This window comes from Gallus gallus, chromosome 10 (genome assembly GCF_016699485.2).
Source record: "Gallus gallus isolate bGalGal1 chromosome 10, bGalGal1.mat.broiler.GRCg7b, whole genome shotgun sequence".
Classification (NCBI taxonomy): Eukaryota; Metazoa; Chordata; class Aves; order Galliformes; family Phasianidae; genus Gallus; species Gallus gallus.
The window spans coordinates 6,443,270-6,470,651 of NC_052541.1; the positions used below are offsets into that span (position 1 = coordinate 6,443,270).

Consider the following 27,382-nt stretch of genomic DNA (forward strand, 5'->3'; position numbering starts at 1 on the left):
TGTACAGAAGTGACGATGGGATCACAGTCTAAGAATGTAAGCTGTGAGCAGTAAACATTGCACAGAATGCCTGTCTTGTCAGAAGGTGTGCTTGAAGGCTTTTAATATAGGCATCCTTTTAGGGGCTGTTTAAATAGATCATTTTTTATCACAGATTAAAGCCCTCCTTCTTTCTGTCACAGAAGATAACTGCTAGTCCAAGCTGAACCTGCCACAATGAAACTAACCCACAAATACTGAAAACAAATTAATTTAGGATATGAAAAATATTGCCTTTTTTGAAAGGAAATGAGTGGTAGGGAAAAGCAGCTTGTTCTCAGACTTTCAAAGGCTGTTGCAAAGGCAATTACTGAAGAAAAGAATCTAAATAAATACTCAGAGATGTCTCTTTAATTGTGTGGTTACTCATTATCAAGAAATACAATGGAAGAAAAAAAGTCATTGTTTTCTAGCTCTAGTGAAGCAATGAAGCGAGGTAAAAGAGAAGAATGAGAGAGAAATTGAGCAAGCTTTCAGAGAGGAAGATTTAACTTTGCCACATGATTTAGCATAAAGAACTGCAGGAGCATGAGGAAGTAGAGCTAGGGCTGTAATCCTAACGGGCCACTTGCTCCCTGCCTGACCTCGGACAATCAACTCAATCTCTGTGTGCTTCGGTACATGGAAACAGGGAAAAAGCATGCTCAAGCACTGTGCTGTAACCTACCAAAGTGAAAACAGAGGAAAGCTAATCCTTTCAGCATCCCAGCCGTAAAAACAAGAGCCACAGAAAGAAAATTTTTCTTGTTACCCTCTTCTGTACTTCATTTTAGTCAGGTAAATATTCCAAATAAAAGAGAGACTGTTAATGTTCTAGAAATAAGCATATGTAAGTGTGTTTGCGGAGTCGAAGTCTGAAAATGAAGCAGCAAATAAATCAGAGTGCTGTTTACTTTAGCATTTTATGTTGACTGCTCCCAGTAACCATATGTGAGGTCTCCAGGCTTGCATGGAAAAACAGAGCTCCTAAATTGGGACTAACCCGTACCATCAAATGCCTCCATGAATACCCATGAACTCGATGACTGTCTGACTGGAAATATTTTTTGTTCTGCAGACTCTGTGAACTTGAGTTAATGTAGTAGTTGAAGTCATGGCTTGCATAAGAGCTGCTATCTGGAAAATGATGTGCCTAATTCTGATTTGGAGAAAAGGTTATTAGAAGAGAAAACCAACAAAAATGAAACAGAGTAAGCTTTCCTGCCATTTTGTTTGCTTGTTTTCATGGCTTTTCCTATGGTTGATCTTGGTGCATAGTCCCTGGTCCCACTGACTAAGCTCGACCATCTCAGCATATCCTCAGTTACCTCAGTAACTACCTCATTCACTTTCTGAAGGACTATTTTACTCCATGTTAGACAGCCAGAAACCACCCCAGTCTTTGGCTTGGGTAAGGTTTCTACCCATTCTTCTTCCATTAACTGTGAACACACAGTTCCTTGGCTTTGCAGTGCAACTAGACTAAGGAGATCCTGTTTCCTGATGCTTATTGCCACTTCCCCCTGCAGGTCACAGCCTCCTGAGTTGTGTGAGTACAGCTGTTTGCTGGTCTGTCATGTAAACTGAGCAACTTAATCTGAGTGAACCTTCCAAAGAGAAGGTTTATTTTAACTCTGACCATGCCAATGGCCTCGCAAACATATCTGATAGTACAGCTGAGGGCACTGTGACAGGCTGTGCTGGGACAGCAACAAATGGTGAGTAGCGAGTGAGAAGGTGCTGATGTGATGGATACCTCCTAAGCTGACTTCATCAGTAATGACAATCATGTCATTATTATCCAAACTAAGGCTTAACTAAAGAACAATTTCAAAGTAATTTTATGTTTAATGATACGGCACTTCTAGACAGAAGTCAAGTCAGTAGTCAGTGGGAGTAAAGGCTATCTCCCCCAGATGAGTCTGAACATCTCACCCAACTTCTTTGTATATAAAGATTTATCCTCGAAGTTGACCAAATGGTAGATCCCACAAAAGCTGTTCTATCTGTTTTTTCTGCCCATAGCGTGCCCAGCGCATCATTATAGATACACTACATTTTGAGATTTTGTAGGTGCTTTTCCTGTCAAATCTGCTGGGTATGCTTACAATATGAGAGGCTCTTCTGTTATTTGTGTCTTATTGCAACGTTATGAAAGCTGTTACATATCACAAAAAGTTCCTATATCCTGCAGTGCAAAAACAATGGCTTGATGTGACTGCTGTTGGTCCTACCACTGAAATGTTATTTCTGTGGTGGTATGTGATCTAAATTACACATCATATATAAAAGCTCCGTGAATTAACTCTGACTTCATGGGATTCTGTGGAGATTTTGCTATTCTGTTCTTTTTCTTGTGGTGGAGGGGATTGCTATTTATGATGCCCAGATCTGTGTATCTTTTGGAGTGGCGCCACGTGTGAGGCTGTAGTCCTGTGCAGAACACAGGCTGGGAGAGCTCTGTTCATTTGTGTGCGTGTGAAGAGTTAACTTTGTGTGGGGTCTGCCAGGCAGCAGTAAAATGTGGCAGATCATTAACACAGATCTCTGAAAATAGGATTATGGAAGTGTTGAAGATTGTAACTAAGCAGCAGCACAATGGAATCTAGTACTTTTCTTTCTTTAATGAAAGCGTGGTATTAGTAGGCATCACCTAGCTTACTGGAAATGTATATTCCTTGTACTTTTATAACCAAGGAAAAGAGTTGCAGTTGCTTTCTTAGTTCTGTAAGGAAGGTTGTTTTTGAAGAGGGAAATTGAGTTAACAGCTTTCTGTGGATCTTGTTTAGGTATAGCTTGTTTAAATGATAATCTGGAAAAACAATGAGTAAATATACATAGTAAAAGCTCTCAAAATGTTGCTTTTTTGTTAGTTGCTTTTTAACCTCAAACATGTATTTTATCTCTTAGCTTTGACATTGTGAAACCTGCTTCTTAACACTAGAACACTACAAAACTTTAGTGTAGATAGTTCTGATTTATGCTTGCATAACATGATTAAAAAAATCTGATCTCATAATCTTTCCCTCCGTTTCCTGAAATTTCAAGTGCATGGAAGTCTTAATCATTTCCAGGAATACTTTATCTTAGATAGCACCAAATAGTCTTCCTTACTTCACTTTGTTGTTAAGGATTGTTTTATTGGTATTTCTGAAATCGTACTATTTTAATATATAAAACATTCAGATCATTATGAAAAAGTACTGTCCCTGCTTATCAGCACAAAAATAGCTGTGAGAAATAAGAGGTCAGTAACTATAAACAAGCCAGAACCAGTTTCTTAGTGGGAATGGAGAGCAATGTTCATATTTCCATTTGTTCCCAGGCAGCCCTAATGCTCCATCTCATCCTCATTTCCTAGTTCAAGCACTCTGCAAGAGAGTAGTGAGTGACCTGAAGCAGTGTCAGTGCCCTGGGAAAACTGACCGCCTCCGTTCCTAATGACAGCAAATGCTTCTTTAAAGTTCCTCATTAAAAGCAGAGTATTCAGTCATCCACTGAAATGGGTTACGGCATCTCAAGGCTGAGGATTTCTCATTTTCTTTGCCAGCTATGTGTGCTCAGATGTTTGGCAAGGAACTGCTCAACGACTAGGCAACAGGACTGCCGGTGATCATGGCTGGAGGGCATAAATCCTGCTAGGACGCTGGAGCTGTCTTTGGGGTGGGTCAGGCTGAAAGCAGGCTACTCTAAATTCAAATAGTGAAGCAGAAATGGCCTCCAGAAGACAGGTGTGGTTTCAGGTGGCCAGATGCTCTGGCTGGCACTTCTACTGTACGCCAGCAGCAGGGATGCTGCAGCACCAAGCACAGGGATTCAAGGGGCAGTCCCTTCAGCTGTCTGTTGTGTTTTTTGCTGGTGGAGTAGCACAGGGTGGCGCAGCAGATAGGTGTGCTGGTGTTTTCATTACCATGGCTGAAGCTTTCTGTAATTCTCTTGTGGAACCAGATTTTCTTAACCCCACTGAGGTGCTGCCTTTACACACTTCAGATACGACACAGTGCAGTTGGTGATGCCCCAGGGACAGGCACGTGTCAGAAGACAAGGATGGAGAGACATTGAGGGGCAGGCTAGGATCCCCTCCAGATCCTGGGCCAGATCCAGCCATGCTTATTTATTTCAAGTGATTTCAGTTACTTGGACTTCAGGTTTTCCCCTTTAACTTCAGTGGGAGTGCTTCCTCCAAATAAGGACTACATAACTTGATTTCCTTCACTGCTCTTTTCTCAATTCAATCAGTATGATATTCACTCAGCAGTTTTGGAGGGATATGGGGAGAAGAATGCTCTCATCCTTTCATTGTTGTTGAATATAGTCATATGAAAAACCTAAATGTAAACAGATGTCCATTTTAAAAAAGTCAGCGTATTGTTGAAATTTAATATTTTTGTTAGCATCACCGAAGAATTTTATTGCAGAACGTTCAATCTCTGGTTTATGTTCAAACAATATTGGGAGATTGTTGCTGCACTGAAATTTGGAGGGTTTTCAATAAGATTGCTCTGCAGCATATATCTGTTTATTTGCTTAGCATCTTGACTGGCAGCAGTGGGAATGGAAGGATTCCTTTGGCTGCTGCTACTTGCCTTGGGAAACGGGTGGAGTGACTGACCCCAGGTTTGTCGTCTCCTCTCCTGCTGCGCAGAGCACAGTGTACTTGTGCATAACTGTGTCTTTCCTTGCAATGAATGTACTGGAAACAAGAGAGCTTCAAACTGGCTCTACAAAACTTGACCAGGAGACGTCCTTAAAGAGGGTGGTGACTAGATGAGGTGCAATGTTTAGTCTTCGGCAGTGCAAGAGAGGTATGTGTAAGGACTGGGTTCCCATTCTGGAGGAGCTCAGGGCATAGGGCATGTGTGCAGAAAATGGAACGTGCAGAAATACCTACTTCCTTTAAGAACTGCATAGAATCACTAGTTACTGATTAGCAAAACAATATTTAAATAATAACTGTGCAGCAGTCTGAGTAAATAAAAACTCGCATGTTTGTTTCATGTATATCTGTATTTGCTGAGCAGATGATCCACAACAATGGCATTTGAGCAGCTCCTTTTAAAAGCGGTGGTAGTTATGTAGAAAAATGTTTTCAGTCATTTTTCCAGCACATTCACATACACATTCAGTGTACTCATTTGAAAGAAAAGTTTAAAGCATGTTCCAAATGATAATAGCTAAGTTGGAAAGTTTAGCCTAAAATGTCAAAGGTCTTGTTGTCCGGGGACTGCAGCTTTTGCTGCATAAATCTGCATTTGGCAAGATAGAAAGTTCTTACAGTTAGCTGGGTCGACACGTTCAGCCCTTTTGTGATTCACGTTCTGTTTTCGTTTGGGGTGGGAGTTGTGAACAGAAAGATGCAACGTGTGCTGGAAGAAGGTAAACTTAATAAATGAAAACTTGGATTTTAATTATTTTTAAACTAGAATAAAACGTTATCTTGGTGGAAACACATCAGTCACTGTGAAATTGAAAAAGGTGTTTGATAAACGTGGTTTCTGTTCTATGAAAATCAGTTTAGAAGTCATCACTGGATCAAGTCTCCTTGGAGCATTGCAAGAACACTGGATAAAATCCAGTTTAAAATGAGGTCAGATTATCCTTGCAATAGCATCCAAACCACGGGGTTAGTTTTTCCTGCCTAAAACAGCTGCAGATAGAACTGATGTTGTGTCTGCTCCATGAGGATTTGTGTGCAGTGCTTCTCCTCAGGAATTCTTGCTTTTAAAAGCTATTCCTGTTTTAGAAGACCCAGATGCCAATTTTGTCATGCTTTCTCAGTCTAAGAACTGTTTCACTTTGATCAAAACAGTTTTATGATTAAAGTGATATCTTGTCAAATCTGATACTACCCAGTGTTTGGGAGTGGCAGACTCTACCTGTCTGGCAGCTTGTTCAGCATGCGACACAGTACTATGTGAACATCTCAGCAATTATTGGATTTGATTCCCGTAGTACTTCTGTGAGAAGGGAAATTTTCTCCTGATTTTGTGGCTTGGAATTTATAGAACACGGTTGGTTACTTACTTGTCAATACTATAAAGCAGATCTTAGCTATTGTAGGATCTCTAATAGGAAGCATCCTGCCCCAGATAGTATTTATTCTATTCTTATCCACCATTCTTGGTGCCAGTACAGGAGAAATTAAAATATATGATAAATTTAACTCTTACAACTATAAATGGATTTTTAGTGGAAACACTGATGAGAGATAGTTCTGTCTTACCAGTGTTGTAAGCCTTTTGGAAACAATTATGAAACCATCTCAGTTGCTTTCAATGTAAATACAAAAGAAGGAAATGTTGCTAATTGCTCATCTATGCTACAAGCAGTTGATTTGAAATGGAGCATGTTGAGTCACATACAATACCAGCATGCATTCTTCTTCCTATTTCTGGTACTGCTACGTTGTGCCAAACCACACATCAGTACCATCACTACTCTGTCCACAGTCACCACCAAAATGGAAGTGATTGTCTTTCAATGGAAATAAAATACTAGGTTAAGAATTATTTTCTGACTGCAATTATCTTCTAATTTGCTTAGCTCAGTTGAAATAAATTTTGCTCACATCTCATTCTCATGAGCCATCCTTAATGTCTTTTGAAGGACTTGCAGCCAGCATTTAAAGGCTGTAGGGGAACTTTCTAGGATTCTGTATTTGTTGCCCATTGCACAGTGGGGTCATGTCTTTGTACTTAGAGAAGTTTGCAAATGGAAAGGAAATCTAGTGTCAGTAAAAGAATCTGACCCAACGCATACAGGTAAGATTGCAAGCCTGGTGTAAGAACTAACTTCTAGAGCACTGGGGCTGCCCGTTACTGCCCCTCTGTCCCTTATGGCAAGGTGGGCTACTCTGCGTTACTTGCTTGGCAACCACACTTCAGGCTTGGAAGGCTGCTTTTCATACTGCAGAAGCAGAAGGCTTCTGTGATGCATCTGTGCAGCCCAGGACAGTGCACATTTCCAGATCAGGTCTTCGCATGCACTATAAATATTTTAACTTGCAAAATATCGTGTCTGTGGCAGATACCAACCTACAGTAATTCCCAGTTGTAACTGATATGTCTTCCTATTCAGAACATTCTGTAGTCAAGAAAAATACCTCCATATGTTTTGAATTCTCGTGCATCTTCACTGGAGTTCTCAAGAGTATGCCACTAATTTAATATACGGTTGTGCTGTACATTCATGTTGTATATAAGATGGTCAATATACAAGCAGTAAGCTCTGGAATAGCTGAAGTGTTAGCATATGTAAACTTTATCCAGCGTGAATACTTTGCAGGCTCAGTATTCTCTGGCATATTGTAACAGGAGCTCTCTGGTGTTTTAGAGAGCCACACAATTTAGAATATTTATTTCATCAGTAATCTCCTTCCTCGCAGAATCTGAATAGTTCATTTGCTTGGCAACATCTCCTGTCCAGCAATGATTAATTCCAGAAGAATAGCAGCTAATATAACTTGAGAGCTGCTGTGGTTGTGCTTTTTTTCTTCTGACTTTCCTCTGCTTTCTTTTAAGGACAGTCATTGCCCTGGATAGAATTTTGCTGCTCCCTTGCAGTGACAAAGTGGTGTCAGTTCACATCTCCTAGTCATGACATTCTCCTATTTCACTGCAGAGCATTTTAGAATTTAGGAGAATGCCAAATAAAAGAGAGTTTTGAGTGAGGAGGGATTTTTAATTGTTTTTAAATAATCTGGCTATTGAATAACAGCAGAAAACAGAAAACCCTCTTGTGTTCTTCTTTAAGAGAAGTGGATTTTTTCCCCAAATCCTCAGTTACTCGGTGTGGATTGGGCGTCACATTGAGAAGGCTCCTTAAACGATTTACACCGGCTTATTTTCACCAGAAGAGCAGGCAGTGCTTCAGGAGGGGGGAGGGGAGCTGCTGAAAGCATGCACGTATAGATCGTTTTGGTGTTTGAGCCAGTACAGAACGATTTCAATGGAAAATGGATAATGGTTAGCATCAGCTTTTGTACAGCTGCTTTTTGGCTAAAAGAGAGGTAATTTATATTTGAAGTCTGTGGGTGTGATTCATTATTTTTTGCGGCAGTCTTTTGCTGAAGTTTCCCCTTCTCTCCCCCTTGAATTCTTTGCATTTAGTGAAGCTGCCTCTGCTATTTCAACCCAAACAGCTTCATCCTCCATTAAGGTCTGTGCTAACTAAACCCTACATCACATAATGCTTGCCCTCTCTTTTTGGATAGTATTTGTGAATAGCTTACATATTTGGCAGCAGTCTTACTGCCAAACTTGAAAATATTACTCTATTGCTATGTTGCATTGACTCCAACTTGAGGTAGGGGTGGGGAGAACTGCTTTAGAGAATCTTTAGGGAGCTGTGTTACTGTGTGTCCCTTCTTATATACCATGTTAACAAGCATTAATTGATGCAGATGTTTAAAAATGATTTGCACATTTAAATTTCCAACCCTTCCCCTCTACTCCCAATTGCCTTGGGACAAATGATTATAACTGGACTGGACACGGTTGCTTAACTTAGCTTTCTTGGAGGTTTGGCAACGTTTTTGAAATGTCCCACATCTCTAAAATTCAGTATTGTGTTGTGCTTAGTAGTAGCTGGGCAGCATGGCCACAAAGCTGCAGGCTCATCAGCCTTACACGGTCATTGCAAGGTGATTATAAATAGTGGCTTTAAAACCTTAAAATTCCATTGCACAAAGGGGAATGACTTGGTTTGAGATCTTTGAAATGGTTCTGATGCTTTCGCACATCGGTAGCAGTTGGCTGCTGGGTATCGAACTAAAATGTATTAAAAAATGAAGCTCTAAAAAAAAAAGTGTGGTCTGTATTTCTCCTTCAAGGTGATACATATTTACTTATGATTAAGGAGAAGCACCTTCTTATGGGGGGTCTACTGAAGTACCAGGTGATCATCTGGTATTTCTGTTATTAGAGGCTGATGGTTTGACCTCCACTGTCCTGTTAAACCATTTATACTGAATGCGGGCTGCTGAATGAGTGAGTCTAAGGCTGGCAGAGACTAGGAACTCTTAGCATCTGTAAGGCTTGAATTATTTGCAGTATACGTGATTTTTTAAGACTAATTTTCTTATAGACTAAGACAGTTATGATCAGCAAGCTTTACATCGACAGCTTCAAAGCCAAATATTTGTGTTTGATGTTATCTAGATATTTGATGCAGCAATTACTGTATGGTTTTGAGGGTGTTTTTCTACATCATGGTGATAACATTTCCAGAAACATTTCTGAGTGTTACACTGCTCCTGCTCTGTTAGACTCGCAGCTGTACACGGATCAGTCTGAAGATACTTTCTGTATGCAGTTTTGGTGACACAAAACTATGTACTTTAATTACACTCTCTCAAGACCAGAGCTACAGGTAAGATTTGCTGGTGACTGAAATTTCCACATTTACTGCCTTCCAGAGACAAAAGGTGACCTCTCAGAAATATTTTTACAACTGAAGGCTAATACTCCCTGGTGCAATTCTCCATGAAGGAATTCAGCCAGGTGCAAGAAAATCTTCCTCCTTTTTCATTTTGAACTCTGAACGTATATGTATCCACGACTAGACTTGAATATTGACATTTATTTAGGGTGAAAATACAGTGTGAGACTTAACTCATGCTGAAAGTGTTGTTCTTTCACGGAAAACCACAGCTTCTTGTAGTTTGCTGCATGCCTGTAAGAGAATTTTGAATGAAAGCTGCTGCTGTATCTGTTACAACTTGTCGCTCTGGAAGAAGGGAGAAGTTGGTCTATAAGTATAGGAAGGACAGTGCCCTCTGTGATATCCTAGATTAGGAAATGGAGCCATTTAAAAGAATATGGGGTCTTTATGCAGTTCACCCCAGTGCCGTCCTCCAGTGGTGCAGATTCTGATTTGCGGGCTACCTTTGGGTTTACAGCTACTCTTGCAATACTATCAACATCTTTTCTGAATCCATTCCTTCCCTCCAGTATTCTTGCTGCCTTCCCTAGCTCAGTGTTCCCTGCAAGTGTCATCTCTCTGGCCTGTCATCTGCTTTGTTGATGGAAATACACACTGGAATCAGATTCAGGGAAGACTCTTGCAGATATTCACTCAATAGACGCCACAATCTGGCCAGTGAGCTACTGCGAATTACCAGGTGTAGTTTTTTAACTAACTCTGCACATCCCATGTGTGAATTCCTTTGAGATGGGATTTTTCCAGCTTCTTCTAGCTAGTGACAAAGCCCTTAGTAAAGCCAAGCAAAATCACAGCTTCCAATTCTCACACACATACAGCCTGTTTGCAGAAGGAAATTAAATGGGTTTGACAAGATTTTTATCTTGACAAATCCATACTAGTTGCTACTGTGTTGTCCTGGTTATTTTATGGGTGCTTATGAATAGAGGGTTTGAATTCTGGCAGAATTTTTTCAGGAAATGAAACTGAGTTCACTTGTTCAGCATTTCCCAGCCTCTCCTCATTCTGCTCTTGTGAGCTCAGAAACTGTCTGTCCCTTTCTAGTTTTCTGTCATCTGACACCCGCTCCCGAATTCCCAAGGTAACAACTGCCCTGAGACGACTTCTGCCAGTGCCTGGGGGCAGCTCAGTCCAGCAGAAGCATTGCAGGCACCCTGGCTGTGCCATAGGGGCTCTCTGGGGCCCTTCACTTGGGCAGGCGGCACCTCCTGTTGTGTAGCCATTGCAAGGTATGAAAGAGACCTACTGGGACAAGTCTATTTCATGTTAAAATGCTCTGTTATCAGACACCCTATTCTCCTAAACTGAGAGAGAAGGGAAACGAGAACTCTGGCTTTATCCTCATGTCCAGTCACCAGGAGCACAGTCTGGTCGTGCCCAGGCCAGAGCTAGTGCCAGCCAGCTCCTGGGATCAGAGAGGAAGCTGGGGCTCTCCACTGCTCCCCACTGCCTGCTAGTTTGATTTTCCCAGATCCTGGCTCAGCAAGGTGGTACCTTTTGGTTTTCTGCAGGGGCCTTAACACCTAGCAATCAAAGCAATGAAAGCTAAGGAAACTTAAATAAAAGAGAAGCTAAAATTAGAAGCCAAGTCACTAAGAAATCTTGAGACCGAGCAATGATTGTTATGGCCTTTTCTATAACAATAGTCTTAAAAAGAAACGTAACGTGAAACCAAATCTCCAAACACGGAATGTTTAGGATTTTATCTGTTACCAGAGGGAAAGCAGCTTTAAAGTTAACTCACTGAGCTCCGGCTCATTGGCATCTTGTTGAAAACACTGCTATAGTGGACATTCATTTTAAACTAATGTTTATGAAAATGTAGGAAATACATACCTTTGGTGAGTGTGCAAATAAAAGCACAGAACTTTGTAACTAATCCGTAAGAATTTATTTGCCTATTAAAGGGCTGTGGTAAGAGGCCAGAGAAATACACTTAGGACATTTTAGACCCAATGATAAGTTAGTATTGTTGAAATAAGCAAAATTCCCTACTAGTATTTCAGAAAATCTCAACTCTATAATAGTGTTTTTTGTTTTTCTTTTTTTTACTTAAGTTCAGCACTCAGTGCATAAGGCTCAGTCAAAACATATTGGCATGAGCTTCCTTAGGGACAGTGTCAGTATCCATGGGGCTGATAATTGACTGCTACTTGCTTCTATTCCATTCTTTTTTCAGTGGCTCTGAACGTGGTTGTTTCTTGGTGGTGTTCCAGAGCAGTGACCCTTCAGTCACAAGCCCCTAAAAAAGGCATTAAGTCTTCTCTGTTACTTTGCCCATTGATACATGTATGTGTTAAGGAACATATGTGTAAGACATGTAGAAATAGATGCAACTGTAAAAATAGATGAATATGGTAAATAAACATATTTGGCGCATGTTTGAGCTTTTCTCCTTAGCTTTGAAGATGGAAATCCCAGCCCTTGCATTAATGCTTACGTTCTGGCATGAATGCTTACTGGCAGTCTGTGCTGCAGTACATTTAGTCACGTGTGGAGCAGCCAGTATACAGGAACACGAAAATAGCTCACCTGTATTATAAGCTAAAAATGCATTCAATTGTGCCTACTTACACTTTCATTAAATTACACAATGTTGACTGATAAAATAGTATAATTGTTTAGTGGTAAGAACAGCACGTTCAATTAAGGGCCAACAGGTATCTATGGCTCCTTAACAGAGTAACTGGGCATGTGTATGTATGTTTGTGTGTATACACATCTAGATGTACATATTTCTGTATGTATGCATATATGTGTGTGTAGGTCACTCCAAAAGTAATGCTTCCTATTTATTCCCATGGTATTGCTTCCTTTTTATTTCAACAACAGATATGAAGAGCACAATAATACGGTTTGATAGAGCAAAGTTTTAGCTACAAAACTGTCTTTTTCAACATAGTCACCACCTTTAGCTGTGTGTTTTTACCAGTGGTGAACAAGAGCCCACATACCATGCTCATAAAACTCTGCACCACTGGAGGTGCCCCACTGTCAGCACTGCTGAAATGCACCACCCATCACCTCGCTATGCTCACATCCACTGCTTGGTCTCCATAAATGTTCAACAAGCATCTGTGAAGGTCAGTGGGTGCAATTGTTTCTGTATGGAGGAATTCAGTCCCGCCCCTTCACTTCATCTACACTTCCATGTCAGACACTGTTCTGTCAGACTGCCCCTCTGCTGCCATCTGTCACACAGCAGCAACATGGAATGGAATACTGGTGGGAAGGTTCAAGACTCTGCTGCCATACCACCAACATTCAACTCTGACACTATGGATCAAACATAATAAAATAGGAGGCATTACTTTTGGAATTTTATGTATTGGAAAACCATATGATCATTTCTTGCAAATAGTGACAGAAAAAATTTCATCTTTAACAAAACTGTTAGGTTTCATTATTTCTTTCCCCGAGCTAAATAACTTAGAGAAGCACAGCTTCAGAAGGCATTTTGACTTTAATGTAATCTGTAATTTTCAGAGCAAATTATGAAAGAAAGGAGAAATTTGTTGCCTAGTCATGCAACAGAATGAGTCAGTGAGAGCTAGCTCATTCTGTACAAGAGCTTGACAGCATCCAAGAACAGCATTCCGTGTTCCCTCCTTCCGCTGCTGTCAGGTTTTGCCATTAGGTAAATTCTTATCTTCAAACTGAAGGAAGGATGCGCTTCATTGAGGAGAGACGTTGAAAAAGCAAGCCTCTAACTTACATGCAAACTTCACTGGGTCACAAATGCTAGTAAGGTATTCTCTGTATCCTTGTTAGGAATGCTATTAGATACTAGAGATCTGGATGATATACTCACAGTCTTTTCATTTTAATGAAAAGCATTACTTTGTGCAATGTTAGTGCTCAAATACAGAGTTCATGTTTTAATAGTAGAGAGACTTCTAAGGCATTCAACTTCGTAAGCATAAATATATTCCCGTAATCCATGACTGAAAGCTTTTGTATGGAATGTTGCTAGGGGCTTCACAAGCCCAAACTTGAATCTCCTTGCCTACCTGTCTACCTTTTGCACTTATTACTCTGAGGTGTGACATGAAGACCTTATTTAATAGAAATGATTTTAATAAAAATGCCGAAGAAGTCTGGGGAAAGTCTGAAGGCAGGATTTGAAGTTACATTTACCTGCATTGTCCACTGATTGATTTTCTGCAGCACTTTTTCATGTTTCTATTTTGGAAATATTTGGGGGCTACTTGTTTGCTGATGGAGAGAATTTTGTTTCAGAGTACAGATGTGGGTTCAACCTCAGATTTTAGAGATCAGTGAGATTCTTAGGTTATCAAATACAAATAGTTAAGTCTTGTAAATTTTAAAGACAGGCAGAAAGCAGTATGGAGCTGCTTTCAGAAAACACCAAACTCCTACCAGCTGGGACAGCTACACTCAGCTTCCCTCAGGAAGCAGTTGGCATTTCATGAGATAGAGCACCTTCTGGTGTATGTTGTTTTGTTGTTTTTTTTTCCTCCCTGTCCTTAGTTTGGGCTTTGATAATACATTCTCTAAATCTTTTCATTTTATCTTTAATGAACCCTGTGTCAGATCCCTGCAAGAGAAGGCATCTTCCTTGCAATCCTAGTAAGTCTCTCTGCTGTAAACAGTTTCTGGAAGATGTCAGCCCATAAAATTACTAAACAATTGATTTAAATGAATTAGCCTGCTAGAACACCAAAGGAGTATGTTGAGGGGATTTTTTTCACTGCCCTTTAGAAGCACCTGTGCTTTTTGTTCATCATCTTATGAGGGTTTTACTGATACAATATTAGCTTTTTCGGGATATAAAGGGAAGCAAAAAGCGTTGAGTTTAAGCTGCTGCTCTGTATTTCTTCTACCTACCTAATTTTTTCATAAATTTGATTTTGCACACTGAGAGCTGTTATTCAGAGCTTCACCGGGAGTGAATCCTACATAAAGCTGTCATCTCCTGGGTGCTCTGAAGGCCAGAGAGTGTAAGTCTGTGTGGCTGCTGAGCACTGCGTGCAAGGTTAAGTGGTTGGCTTGTAAATACAGACAGATGCCTTTTTTCACTGCCAGAGAAGTGCTTTAACTTCTGTTTGCATGGAGCAGTGGAGACATCCAGTGGCCAAGACTTGCATGGCTGACAGTTGTACTCTGAATTCTGGCTGACGTGCAAACAGTCATTATTAGGTTTTTTGTTGTAGTTTCTTTGTTTTAACTTTACAAAATAATACAAAATGCAACACGCTAAAAGCTGATGCCTGCAGAAGCAATGACAGTGCCTAGTTATGTCATTTAAAGGACTGCTGGCCCTGAGCTGCAGGTGAACATCTAACTTGTGGCAGTTCTACTGGACCAGCAGTACTTACTGCCCAGGTACTCACACAAACCTCCCCATTCATTGCTTTGCTGAACTGGGGCCAATAACACATTGACATCTATGGTTTTGATTTATATTCTTTACAGCAAGCAAAAATCTTACAGTTTTGGTAAAAAAATAAAATGTTTATGTGTTTATTTAAAACAAGTGCAAAACTGTTTTGAGCACTGATTGAATAAAGTTATTTTAATTTAAAAAATGACAAAAGCTTCCTAAAGCCTTTAACTAGAATTCTACAGCAATGTGAGGACATAGAAATAGCCCCACCTGGGAAGGACTGGCCATCTTGGAGCATGCAGTGATTTGTGGCAGGCACACTGGTTTATAGGTCCTTTATTTCGTTGTGTCTCAGTAATGTTATTAGTAAGATTTCCCCAATGTTTATAAAAGCTGTAATCAGAGCAGTAGTGTAATGTATTCTGATAACAGTTCCCTGCCATTTGCAGCTTAAATGCTTGGTGTTTATGTCATAGAGCAGTTATGTTATTATTACTGTGCAAAACCCCCTCCTTCTATGAGTTATCACTATTTCTGTATGCTGTAAAAAAGAAAAAAAAGCTCTGTAGGTTGTTAAGGCAGCTCTATGGATTTCTGCTTCTTTTAGAAGTAATTCAAGATGGCAGAGATGACTGAGCTCATTGTGGGCATTTCAGCAGCTTTTATTAAACATCACAACTTCCAGATACCTACACTTTTCTCCTTTTACAGGGTGACCCAGGGCGAACATTCATGCTATGCTAAGGCATATTTTTAGGCAGGCAGAAAAAAAAAAAAAAGGATTTCATAAAAGTACATCAAATTTATACCTGTTGCTGGTTTCCAGATGTCCAACTAGTCAAGAGAGACTTCTGTGTGTCTGTTTTTATGACTGACTTATTTCCGGTTGGTTTCTATTAATTTCATTGGGGAATAATGATCAACTTTCCAGCTATTTTTTAATGGTGACAGCAAATCTGTAAGACATCACTAATAGTTTTTTAATGACACTGGGATCTGGGAGAAATTGAGAAACCAGAGAAACTGGAATAAATGATCATGTTTGCAAATTGCTTATTGCCAAAAACACTAAATATGAAGAAAAGATTGTGGAAAATCAGAGCCTGTCAGAAAGACAAACACAAATGGAAGGAGAGGGAAGAGGCATCATGAGAAAGCTAGCAAGATACAAGATACGAGTTCCTTCAGTTGCTCAGGCTTCTGAAATTCCATTGCAAAGGAGTTAAAACAAGGATGGTATGCATAACATTCATTTATTGACCAGAAAGCTTGGACAAGTGCAGTACTTTTAGAAAGGATATATGAATCAAAATGTCTGATGTGCATCAATATTTTAGGATCCACATATTATAAATAAAATTTTTTTTCTGTACCTTTTTTATTTAGTTACAGAGACATTTAAGGTTTCATCTCATTTCTAAAATAAAGATTTTCACAGGCCATGTCTGCAACTAGCAAGCAATGGGTGGTGAAAAACATGCTCTAACGCTAAGATTGACTTTGTTAATAATCAAAATAATAAATTAGTCCCATAATCTTTAGGACAGGTTATTCAAGACAGTTCAACCTCATGGGAATTGATAGGTAGACTCCTGTTACATTCAGTGTGTTACAGAGAGTGGCCCATTTTCAGTATTCATTTTTGCTTAGCAGCCAGAACCTGTCCCCAGCCTGGTATCTCACAGAGCTGTAAGTTCTCAACACAGTGCAGGCAGCCTGGCTGCCCATGTGTTTGTTGCAGAACACAGTGCACCCTGCTGAAAGGAGCTGGTTGGCTTAATGAGGTTATCATGGGATCTCTGCTGGTCAGCCCACACGTGCCTGCGTGGTCCTGGAACAGCTGCTGAAGTACCATAGCTCAGAGGCTGTCATCCTGACAGCTCTCTGTGTTTCTCTGTGGTGTAGAGAAGAGATTCTTCCCTGCCTCAATAAAGGCAAGGAAGAATGCCCTTGATCTCAATAAAAATCTTCGTAAAGTTCAGCTATATGCAGGTCACAATACTTTGCATTAGGGGCGATGTCCTCTATATGATGTGTGTCTCAAAGTTCCTCATGACTATTTCACATAGGGCTTAGTGGATTTGCGAGTAGAACAAACCCTGGTCTGTCCAGGTAAAGACAAAGAATTTGTTTGAATACCTTCCTTCTTTGGTTTCTCATATCTGTTGTAGCTGCAGTCTCTATAAAACGTTGGATACATATATATATTTGTCTTACTATTTAAACCTTGCTGAAGGATGATTTTTTACATGCATATCAAGTTATTGAGGCCATCTGAAGCAATAAACTACTCTAGTACATGAAGAGAGGAAAAGTGGAAGTAAAAAAAATTTGTCCCTTAGAGTGAAGAATGGAAAACATTTTTTTGAAGAAAAAAAAAAACCCAAAACTAAACATCAGAGCCAGAGTATTAAAAGTCTATGACTGAGCTAACAGTTAACAAAACTGAAAGGAGCACAGTAAAAAATAAACACATCTCCTTCTGGTTAGCGTCAAAAGATGTTCCCAAACCTAACAAGGAGAAAGTATCAAAAGAGACTTAAGTAAACGTATCACACCATAGCAGTCCTTCTGTTGGGAAAAACAAATGTTGTTATTTAGAAGTCTGGCAACAGGTATCTGTGCTGTAAGAAACATTATTCTTTCTGACCGCTTCTAAAAACTTTTAGTTCCATTTCATGCTATTGACCTGATAAAACCTCCATTGTTAAACTGCGAAACTCAAACTAATGTTCCATGACTGATAACTAAGCCTGCAGATTTTCTTTCTTCTTCGTGTAGAAAGCAGCATTAATTTGCCTGTGTTTAGTGTAACAGTAATGCCTGTCATCTGCTCTGTGTGCAGCAGGTAATCACTAATGAGTACTTTTTACTATGGAATCATCATGTTCAGGTCTATGTCTGGTATGGTGCACCCCTCTAAGCCTACAATGTAGCTGTCAGTCCTAACAGTATATAAAAAGCCTATGGACTGCTAGTAGTGTATTGGACTTGTGCTTGTTTTTCTGTATGTGTCTGCATGTAAGTAAAACCTTCAAACAGAAACTTTGGTTTCACAGAACTGTCAGTTCTGCCTTAGTGATACAGCACGTATTAAATTTTGTCTCCTGAGTGGAAGACACCATTGCTTTTTTTTTGGATGACTTCAGCCTGTAAACTTGACTTTACTGATGAGTACAGTGAATACAGCAGCCGGAGACTTGCCAGGATCCTTGCATTACAGGTCTTCCTGCTCTGCCCTGCAGACTGCTGTGGGATAGTCAGTGGTGTCAGTCAGCCTGAACCCAACCTGCAGGCCCATTGCTGAAATCCCAAGACACTGACAGACTAAAATTAATGTTACGTGGGCAGGCAAGCAAATCTCTTAAAAGCTTTTCCAGTGCTGGCTCTGCCCCATTACACTTCCTGTGAAGCAGGTTCATAACTTTTATTGTGAGTAAGCACTGATTACAGCCTATGGCATGCTAGGCCCTGAAAATTACTGAGCTGTGTAGAGACAACTTGTTCCTGGAACAATCGATTCTGACACCTCCTGGATGAGTGTGTCTTGGCTCGGCTATGGAGATGCACTGAAGTTGACTTTACAAGGCAGTGTGCACATAGAATGAAGACTAATGTAAATTTACTTAATCCCATAATGTAATATTAATGTGAATGTGATATTTGCTTGCCAAGAGTGTGCATGCCACTTCTCTTTGGGCACCCTCAAGGCGTGTTTCTTATGTTGCAGAGCTTGTTTTTAACTACTTTTAGATCTTTAGGCAAATTTACAAAAATTGACAAATGGTAAAAGCATTTGGTAATGTTTCACAGAGAGCTAGTACTGCCACATAGATAACAACAGGGAGTCTGGATCTCACATTAAATCAAGATTTGGACTGAAGGTCCATCAGTGAGAGTTTGTACATTCCAGTCACTACCTCGCAGCATGTGGAACGTGACAGTTCTTTGTTCTACCATTTACTCCAGTTGCACCTACAGCTGGCACTGACAGATTTAACATGCGTGCAGTGAGTCACGCTGCGTATTCCAAGCAGCCTGCAACCTCAGGAGCTGAAACAGGGGAGAAACTTACTGCAGAGGGGCAGCCAGTGTGCACTTGTGCACAATTATAGATTTCTTTCTTTAGCTTACTGATCAACTGCAGTTTGATCTGATTTGCACATGATTTCCTGTTGTTTTTTTTTTTGTTGTTGTTGTTGTTCTGTGGCTATTTTTAATTTCCCTTTGAACAGCTCAATACATTATTTGGCAAATGTATGACAGTTGAAATGTTCTTTCTTGTAGCATTTTTTTCCTATGAATACCATTAGATTGAAATTCCTTGCATTGGCAAGCTGCCTGTACAGCTCTCTATCTCTTCAAGTTCAGTGCTGAGCAGTTCCACCACCAGGTTGGCCCACTTGTCCTCAGTGTTCACCACAACGCTGATTATTGGGCACGTAGTCAGACCAGAAGCTAATGTCAGAGCAAGGTGCATGCTCAATTGCTGATTAGAATTGAGGGCACGAGCCAGAAATCGTCTCTAGCAGTGAGTAACCGCCCCGGTGCCATTGCTCCTAATCCTGAGAGGCCAAGAGGTGCCGGGCGGGGCGGTGACAACGCCGCTCCTGCCGCCCCCCGCTCGCTCTTCCCGCCCGTGTCCCGGCGCGAGGCGCTCCGCGAGGGCTGGGCCGGGCCGGGCCGCGCGTCTGGCGGGAGGGCGGCGGATTTCTCTCCCTCGATGTGCACCTGGCCGCAGGGCGAGCCCGACTCAACGAGGGGTTTCAGTTGCAGCGCGTATTCCTTTACTGTCCCTTTTGGTTAAATGTCCCGTCCTGTACTTTTCCTCCATAAGGAAAGCTGTGTTCTGGTTTGAGTTCCTGCCTCCGGGCTGCTGCAGCCCGGCTCCACAGAGGCACAAGATGGCGCCATGGCTGCTCCCTCAGGTCAGCATGTCAGCCCAGAGCTTCCCGATGTGTGCTGCTGCTCAGGTCAGCCTCATCACGAAGCCACCACAGCGACCTAAGTTAGAGCAGCAGCTGTTGGTTATGGTGTGGGAATATACAGAACCTACCTCTGCCGTTTGGAAAATACTGAGGTGGGGTGGACTTGAATTTTTCTGCTCAAACCTGTGCACTGAAATTGGCATTTAAGCAGCCTGCTTAGAGGAAATGAACCGTGTTGCTACCTGACTGTGACTGCCTGTATAGATAGGTGGGAGGTGATTTCCAGCAAAAGCCTTGAGAAGGGCTCCCAGTCTGGCAGTGCACACATGCCTAAGGTAGCCCTGACTTACTCATGGCCTGTGTGGCAAGGCTATTATGAGAAGCACAGCAAGTTTTTAGGCTTAGATTGTGTTTTCGGTATGTAAAGTAAAAACCAGATATTGCATGTTATGAGGTTAGCTTGCTGAAGTGTTATTCTCGTTCAGTTAAGTCAATAATGAATATTTCTGGCAGACTCCTCGTAGTAGCATTGTATTTCACCCAAGTCGACTGTTTAATAAGGTAGTTTAAATGAATACGGTGAGAATTTCCACAAAGACTTGGTTGTGTTAAGATAGGCATGAGAAGCAAATAACATTACGGGGACATGTGAAACAGTACCTGTATAGTGAACTGTCTTAGTAACTGTGTTATGCCTTTTAAAAGAGCCCATTTTTGAGTAATGTCTCTTGCTGCCAGCTGCCTTGGCAGGCCTTCAGCTTGTAGCCTTAGTCTATTCCCTGAGGTCAGATAGGTGCTTTTGTAATGGCTGGGATCATATGACAGTACTAAAACACACTGCCTGTGTGGAATCAATCGCTTCACAGCTCATTGTTTAATCAATGTTTTTTGTCCAGTTGCCAAGCCAATAGTGTAGTTTGACATGGGATTAAAAACACAACAGTTGTGGCAAAATATTGGGTAGGAGAAGTGTCAAGATACATGGAGAGTTAATTGGTATTAGAGTACTTTTTACTAGTTTGGTCTCTTGTTTTACAAAGGAGTTCTCAAGTATGCTTGTTCTTTTGCGATTTATGCATAGTAAATACACCATGCTTTTACAAAATCCTAATGGAAGATACCTGTCATTCAGAAGGAGCTATTCACTTAGACTCTTAGGTTTTTTCATTCTTTGAAATCTGGAAACATTGTCTCTAAAGGTGGTATTTCGTGTATGACTGACCAAGACAGTGCCTTGCACTTTCTCAGCAAGAGAATCCGAATTTTGAATGTTGAAGGTAGAGACTCTAACTCTTTGTTTAGGATTTATTTTTATTTTATTTATTTATATTGACTGCTGAAAGCAAGTGGGCTCAGCATGATTGTCTTATTTATATACTACTTTAGCAATGTGGTATGCTTACACAGCAAAAAGAAAGAGGAAAGTCCAGGGAAGAATGGGATAATTCAACAGGTAATTTGTTTAACTTTCTCCTTTTCAGAGTTTAGAAGGCAAACTGAGAACTTAGAGAATAAGTATTTTAAAGGATCAAAACCAAATAAGAGGAGGAGGAAGAGGACAGGAATGTGAGGCTTCAGGATACTGGGACTAAAGGAAATCAGCATAAAATATACAGACATTTACGAAACGCTGGTTTCTAGTTTGGTTTTAGGGAATGAAAAAATAAGAAAATGTATAATGCGGAGGTTATAAAAATAGGACACTTTCAGAGACAGAAAAGGACAATGATTTCATTTGGAAAGGGTATTGAATTTGGATTACATTCAGTTGAGAATTCTGGAAGTGGTTTTGTGAGAGGTGTCTGAGCTGATCATGATACTCAGTTTATCATTAAAACTGTTATACTTGGGAATTGAACTGCAGGAAAGATCTCACTTTTTAAAAACGTTTTATTTAAGAACGTTTTATTTATTTATTTAAGATATGAGTTGAAGCTTTGTGAAGTTGGTGGAATTTCTGTCCTTTGATTATGTAAACAGGGAAGATTTTGTTGTTGAAATAATTCTGTTTGTACTTCATTGCTACTGTGATTATTAGTTGGAAAGAAACTGAAGGTATTGTTTCAGTTGGCAAATAGGAGTAATTAAATGTGTACAACTTTAACACGACTGATGATTTGAAATAGAATGACTGCAGATGTATTAATGAACTTGACAGTGTAAGATACATGGTGTGTTAGGCTGATCTCTTTGAGGAATAGATCCTTACACAAGAAGACTGTGTCTTGTCTTCTGTGTCCTTCTCACTCACTGTTCTGTGGTCTGATTTTATTCTGGCTCTTGCTGGGTCTTGAGGTTTTGTTTGGGATGAGCTTTCATGAGGTTTTGTACAGTGACATACACTTGCAGCCCAGAAGGCCAACTATATCCTGGGTTGCATCAAAAGAAGTGTGACCAGCAGGTTGACGGGGTGATTCTACCCCTCTACTCTGCTCTCAGGAGACCCCACCTGGAGTACTGTGTCCAGTTCTGTGATCCCCAACACAGGAAGGACAGGGAGCTGCTGGAGCAGGTCCAGAGGAGGGCCACAAATCAGATCAGAGGGCTGGAGCACCTCTCCTATAAGGACAGGCTGAGAAAGCTGGGGCTCTTCAGCCTGGAGAAGAGAAAGCTCCAAGGAGACCTTATAGTGGCCTTCCAGTATTTGAAGGGGGCCTGCAGGAAAGCTGAGGAGGGACTTTTTATCAGGGTATATGGCAATAGGACATGGGGAAATGGTTTTAAACTGGAAGAGGATAGATTTAGACTAAATATTAGGAAGAAACTCTTTACTGTGAGGGTGGTGAGGCACTGGAACAGGATGCTCAGCAAGATTCTGGATGCCCCCCTCCCTGGAAGCATTCAAGGCCAGGCTGGATGGGGCTGTGAGCAACCTGGGCTAGTGGGAGATGTGCCTGCCTATAGCAGGGGTTTGGAACTAGGTGATCTTAAAGGTCCCTTCTAACCCAAACCATTCTGTGTTTCTATGATTCTACAATTACATATTTTAAGCTTTTTAAAATGTAGAGGTGTCTTAGTTTCAGCTGGGATGGAATTGTTTTCTTCAGAGTTTCTGGTATGATGCTATTGTTTGGTTCCAGAAGGAAAACAATGTTGATAATACATGAATGTTTATAGTCACTGCTAAGCAGTGTTGTACAGAGCCAAGGCCGTTCTCATCAAAGGGCCCAAGGAGCTGGAAGGGAACAGAATTGGGACAGCTGTCATAAATTGGCCAAAGGGATATTCCATACCATATGGCATCATGCAGAAGGAGTTCTGATGGGTGTGAGAGTTCATCTCTTTCTTCTGCTGTTCAGGGATGCCAGCTGGGCATCGGCTGGGGAGTAGTGAGCAATTGCTTGTGCATCTCTTTTTTTATATATCTATATCTATATGTTGTCGTAACTTTTTGTCCTTTCCCTTTTCTCCATCTTAGTAAATAGTTTTATCTCAACCTGTAAGTCATAAGTTTTACCTTTTTTTTTTTTTATTCTCTTCCCCATCCCACTGAGAAGGAAGGGAGTGAGCAAATGACTGCGTGGTGCTCAGCCACCTGCTGGGTTAAAGCACAAGTGGAAAAAAGCCTTTGGATTTTTGTTAAATTTTCACCTATATTTTTAAAATGCTTATTAATACTAAAAAATATTGTACTGTAGGTGAACTGACCAGTCAGTAAGTATGTGAGCCTAATCTGAGGCATGTCTTTATGATGACAGTGTAATCGTGCCAACATTTTGGAGTTATGAAATATCAAAATGTGTTACTATGCTGTGAGAAGACTAAATTTGGAAAGATGTTTCTAAAAGTTTAAAATACTCTTGGTCACTTAATAACTTATCTGTCATTAAAAGCTGAGATACTGTTTGACTTTTCAATAAGTTTGTATAAGTGCTTACCTTGGCGTTGCTTTCTTGTTCAGCATTCATTTGATACAGCCATTCACATTGCATTCTTACAAACCATAGTGTTAGTTTAATATAGTTTTCATTATTAATTATCACTATTACTGCTGTGGTCTTCCTAACAAGGTTTTTTTTTTTTTTTTTTGTCTTTTTCTACAGTGAAGGGAAGTCAGAAGTGTGAGCTGAATTGCCGTGCTATAGGCTACCGATTCTATGTCAGACAAGCTGAAAAGGTGATAGATGGGACACCGTGTGACCAAAACGGAACTTCAATCTGTGTGGCAGGGCAGTGCAAGGTAAGGCTACTATTGTCAGCAGGTCGGCTGTCTATGCCAAACTCAGCCTGTAGATACTTAAATTCTATCAGAGGTTGATACGACTTTACCCGTGAAATGGTGTCTTCAACTTTTCATTTTTTAGCAGATATGAGAAATGCTAACTTCTGTTATTACATGTTTTATTTTCATTTCTAATTTGTCTGTCTACTGAGAGCAAACTGTGGAATGCTGAAAGGCAGGATTCAGAAGGTGTTCTGGGTACTATTAAGGTGACTTATTTAGCTTTCTGTAGATCAGATTCTATGAAAGAATCAGAAGAAAAACATTGAAAACTTAAATAAGAGAGAAATGTAATATCTTCCTTTGTTTAAACTTCAGTGTGGAGGTATTTTTTTCAGTCTGCAACATAAAAAGGTAACTGAAGAAACCATTATTTTGGTTGTGTTTTAGCTGGTGTTACTTTTCTACTTGGCCTGTGTTTGCCATTTTTAAGATTCATGCCTTACTGGCTGTCCATTTACTCAGCAGTGATGTTCGCTTAGTAAATACTGAAACAAATGGCAATTTTTCAAGGATTTGGAAGGACTTTTTGCAGCCTGCTGCCTACATTCCCTTTGTAATGGGCAAGTACACCCTGCTTTTTCTACAAGATGGTAGTGGTCTTAAATATTTTTGAATAAAATGTTTATTTCTAACCTTTGGTGAAGTAAGATTAGTGAAAGCAAGTATGACATAAATAATCAGCAAGTGGCATTGGACACTTGAATGATGTTTGTTGGCAAAAGAAGCAGAAGCAGGTCAGAAGTGATTCATGGACCCTAAGATTGAAAGGTCAAGTTTGATTTTAATTGTTGTTTTGCTAGGGGAATTCTCTTCTGACTACAGCCTTTTTTTCCTGCATGTCCAGATGCTCTTGCTTGTGCACATTTGGACAACACTATGCATGTTTCTGATCTCTGGTTCTTTGCAGTGCATGCAAAGCCATACCTTTGAATTTCCTTTGTAGATGATACAACTGTGTGAAGCTTTTAAGGAGTCCCATGATCTCAAACCAATTCTGTAACTGCCAATATTTTAATTACTCTTATGATTTATGACTTGGAAAAGTGAAAAATAGATGTAGTAGTTTTCCTACTGTGCAAATACAAAAGCATACAGTGATATATTTGTATTGATGGCTTGGTATAGAAAGGAAAGGAAGCCCAGTGCGAAATAGTGTTCTGCATTTTGAAAATTGTCCTTTGCTGGTATTGAGTGCCACTTCCCAAAGCTGTATGTAAATAAATAATAGGCTATAAATGCTTTCTCTGAATATGTAGCTTGATATTTGTTTCATCATAGAATAATTCATGTCAGAAAGGACCTGTGGAAATCATGTACTTCAATGCTCTACTCAGAGCAGGGTTGGCTGTCTGAGATAGCTATCATGGCCTTTTCCAGGCTGAGATTTCAGTGCTAGAACATTGTCACAATGAAATCTTTTTTCTTCATATTTGACTGAAGTTCCCTGTATTGTGACTTGTAAACTTGGTCTGCCAACCTAGCACTGCATACTTCTGAAAAGGATCTGGCTTCGTATGATGTATTAGGTGTAGATCTAATGATACCGTTAGGTGGAAACAGCAGTAAAACCTTCCCTTAGCATTCTCCTAAGGGTAGGAACCCCTAGGCTTTAGTGCCTTTGAAATGTTTTATGAGATGTTCTTCATTCTTCCTCTTAAAAGTACCTCACATTTCAGGGTAGATTGATCTGCATTGAAATTTATAATCTTGTTCCCTTTGTGCCATATAGCACCTCTCTTGTTCCTTATGATTTAAGGATGAATTAATCTCTTACAAACATGAGTGTTACTGCATATATTTCCTGTCTCTTGGGATCTCTGAGATTTTTGTATTCCACTTGCTTGAAATAATTTAAAATAAATATATTTTTTCATGTAACATGGATTTTATACACTGTAGCTGGAGGGTGTAATAATTAGAGAACTAATTAAGGTTTTGAACTGTTGTGCATAAGAGAATTTTTTTTTCCCAAGAAGCTGTCTGCAATTACAGCCAACTGAAAATGTTTCTCGAGTAATGAAGATTATTCCAATATTTGTAATAGCAGCTTTTCCTTAATGCCGTATAATTTATATATTTATTTTTAAATCAGAGAGTTTATGGTCTCTATCACCCTCTGTTGGACATCTTGTTTCATTACCAGAGGCAGTATCCTTTTAAATAAAAAATATTGTCTGGTCCCCAAAGATGTTGTTTCTGGATAGTATTTTTAGTTTACCTTCTTCATTGAAACAAAAGGCAGAAAAATGTTGCTGTAATAAAAATAATAGAAATTACTGCTAGAGTGACAGAATAAAGAGTGTGCTGAAGACAGTTATACTTTCATCTGCAATAAAAATTATACATGTATGAAGGCAGGTGTTTCTCACTTTTTAAGGATTGAAAATGTTATGTAAGGCAAGCATAAGTAACAGAAATTAGATCTTCTCACAGTATATAAAATGCAACCCTACCTGTTATACTGAAATATAACCTATGTGTATACCTGTTACAGCATTATTAAACAGATACTGTATGAATATGCTTAATGATAATGTTCAGTGCAGTCTTTTTTTTTTTTTTTTTTTTAAGTTGTTAACAAATATTAGGTAGAAGGGCCTTCCAAAACTGAAGCAGTGCTTCATCTTGGCAGTAAAGATAACCTGTAGAATAACATAAGAGGTTTTATGAGCAGTTCTTGCAGGCTGATTGCTGTGGCCCTTGTAGAGTTGAACAGTAGTATCTTTTTAAGTAACTCTGAAGAGCATCTCAGCATCGATTCCATTCTTTGTTTTCAATTCATTCTTTTGTTTTAATGCTTTGTTTTCATACATTTAATATGTTTGCTACCTCTGTCTTCATTCTAAACTATCACCATGTTATTAAGTTCAGGAATGTTTTTGAATGGAGCTTCTGCAACTTCCAGTTCAGCCTGAAGTGTGGAGTTTATTGCTTGGAGGCATTTTTTTTCTGCTTGTTTAATCACAGGTGTCCAACCTTTTGGCTCATCTGGGCTGCATTGAGTGAAGAGGTATTGTCTTGGGTGGCATATAAATGTGTAATATAGTTAATGTATAAATATGTAAGTAACAAAATGTCTTTTTTAATTAAAAAAAAAAAAAAAGAGGGCAATGAAATCATAAAACGGGTGGGATGTTTGGCCTTATTATTGTGAAACGAATGCATCAGTGTCTGGTTCAGTGGAAGTAGCTGCAATTCGTAATGAGTTCTCAAGGTACCCATCAGAGATTTCGGATGAAATTTTACTCTTCCTATCCTTCATCCTTGCAAACAGTTCTTCACTAATGTGGACACTGCCACAAAGGATGACATGAGTAAGGTGTGATCCTGAAGTGAGGGGGGAAGTTTTTCTAAGTAAGAAATATATAAGAGGGGTCTAGCAAAGATACATGATCACTTTTTTCTTTGAGTTGTATGTCTGAT

At 39.9% G+C, this 27,382-nt stretch overlaps 2 protein-coding genes across 4 annotated transcripts in view; one reads left to right on the plus strand and one right to left on the minus strand.

Moving 5' to 3' along the window:
* The window catches only part of MPHOSPH10 (M-phase phosphoprotein 10), a 1,076,704-nt gene that overhangs the window by 635,377 nt on the left and 413,945 nt on the right, over positions 1–27,382 (minus strand). The gene's annotated exons all lie outside the window — the stretch shown is intronic.
* THSD4 (thrombospondin type 1 domain containing 4) overlaps positions 1–27,382 on the plus strand; it is a 274,739-nt gene that overhangs the window by 106,206 nt on the left and 141,151 nt on the right. For all 3 annotated transcript variants that reach the window (XM_046899269.1, XM_025154005.3, XM_025154006.3), the window contains one exon: positions 23,778–23,914. In XM_046899269.1, the coding sequence (XP_046755225.1) occupies positions 23,778–23,914 (137 nt within the window). The remainder of the gene's footprint in view (positions 1–23,777; positions 23,915–27,382) is intronic.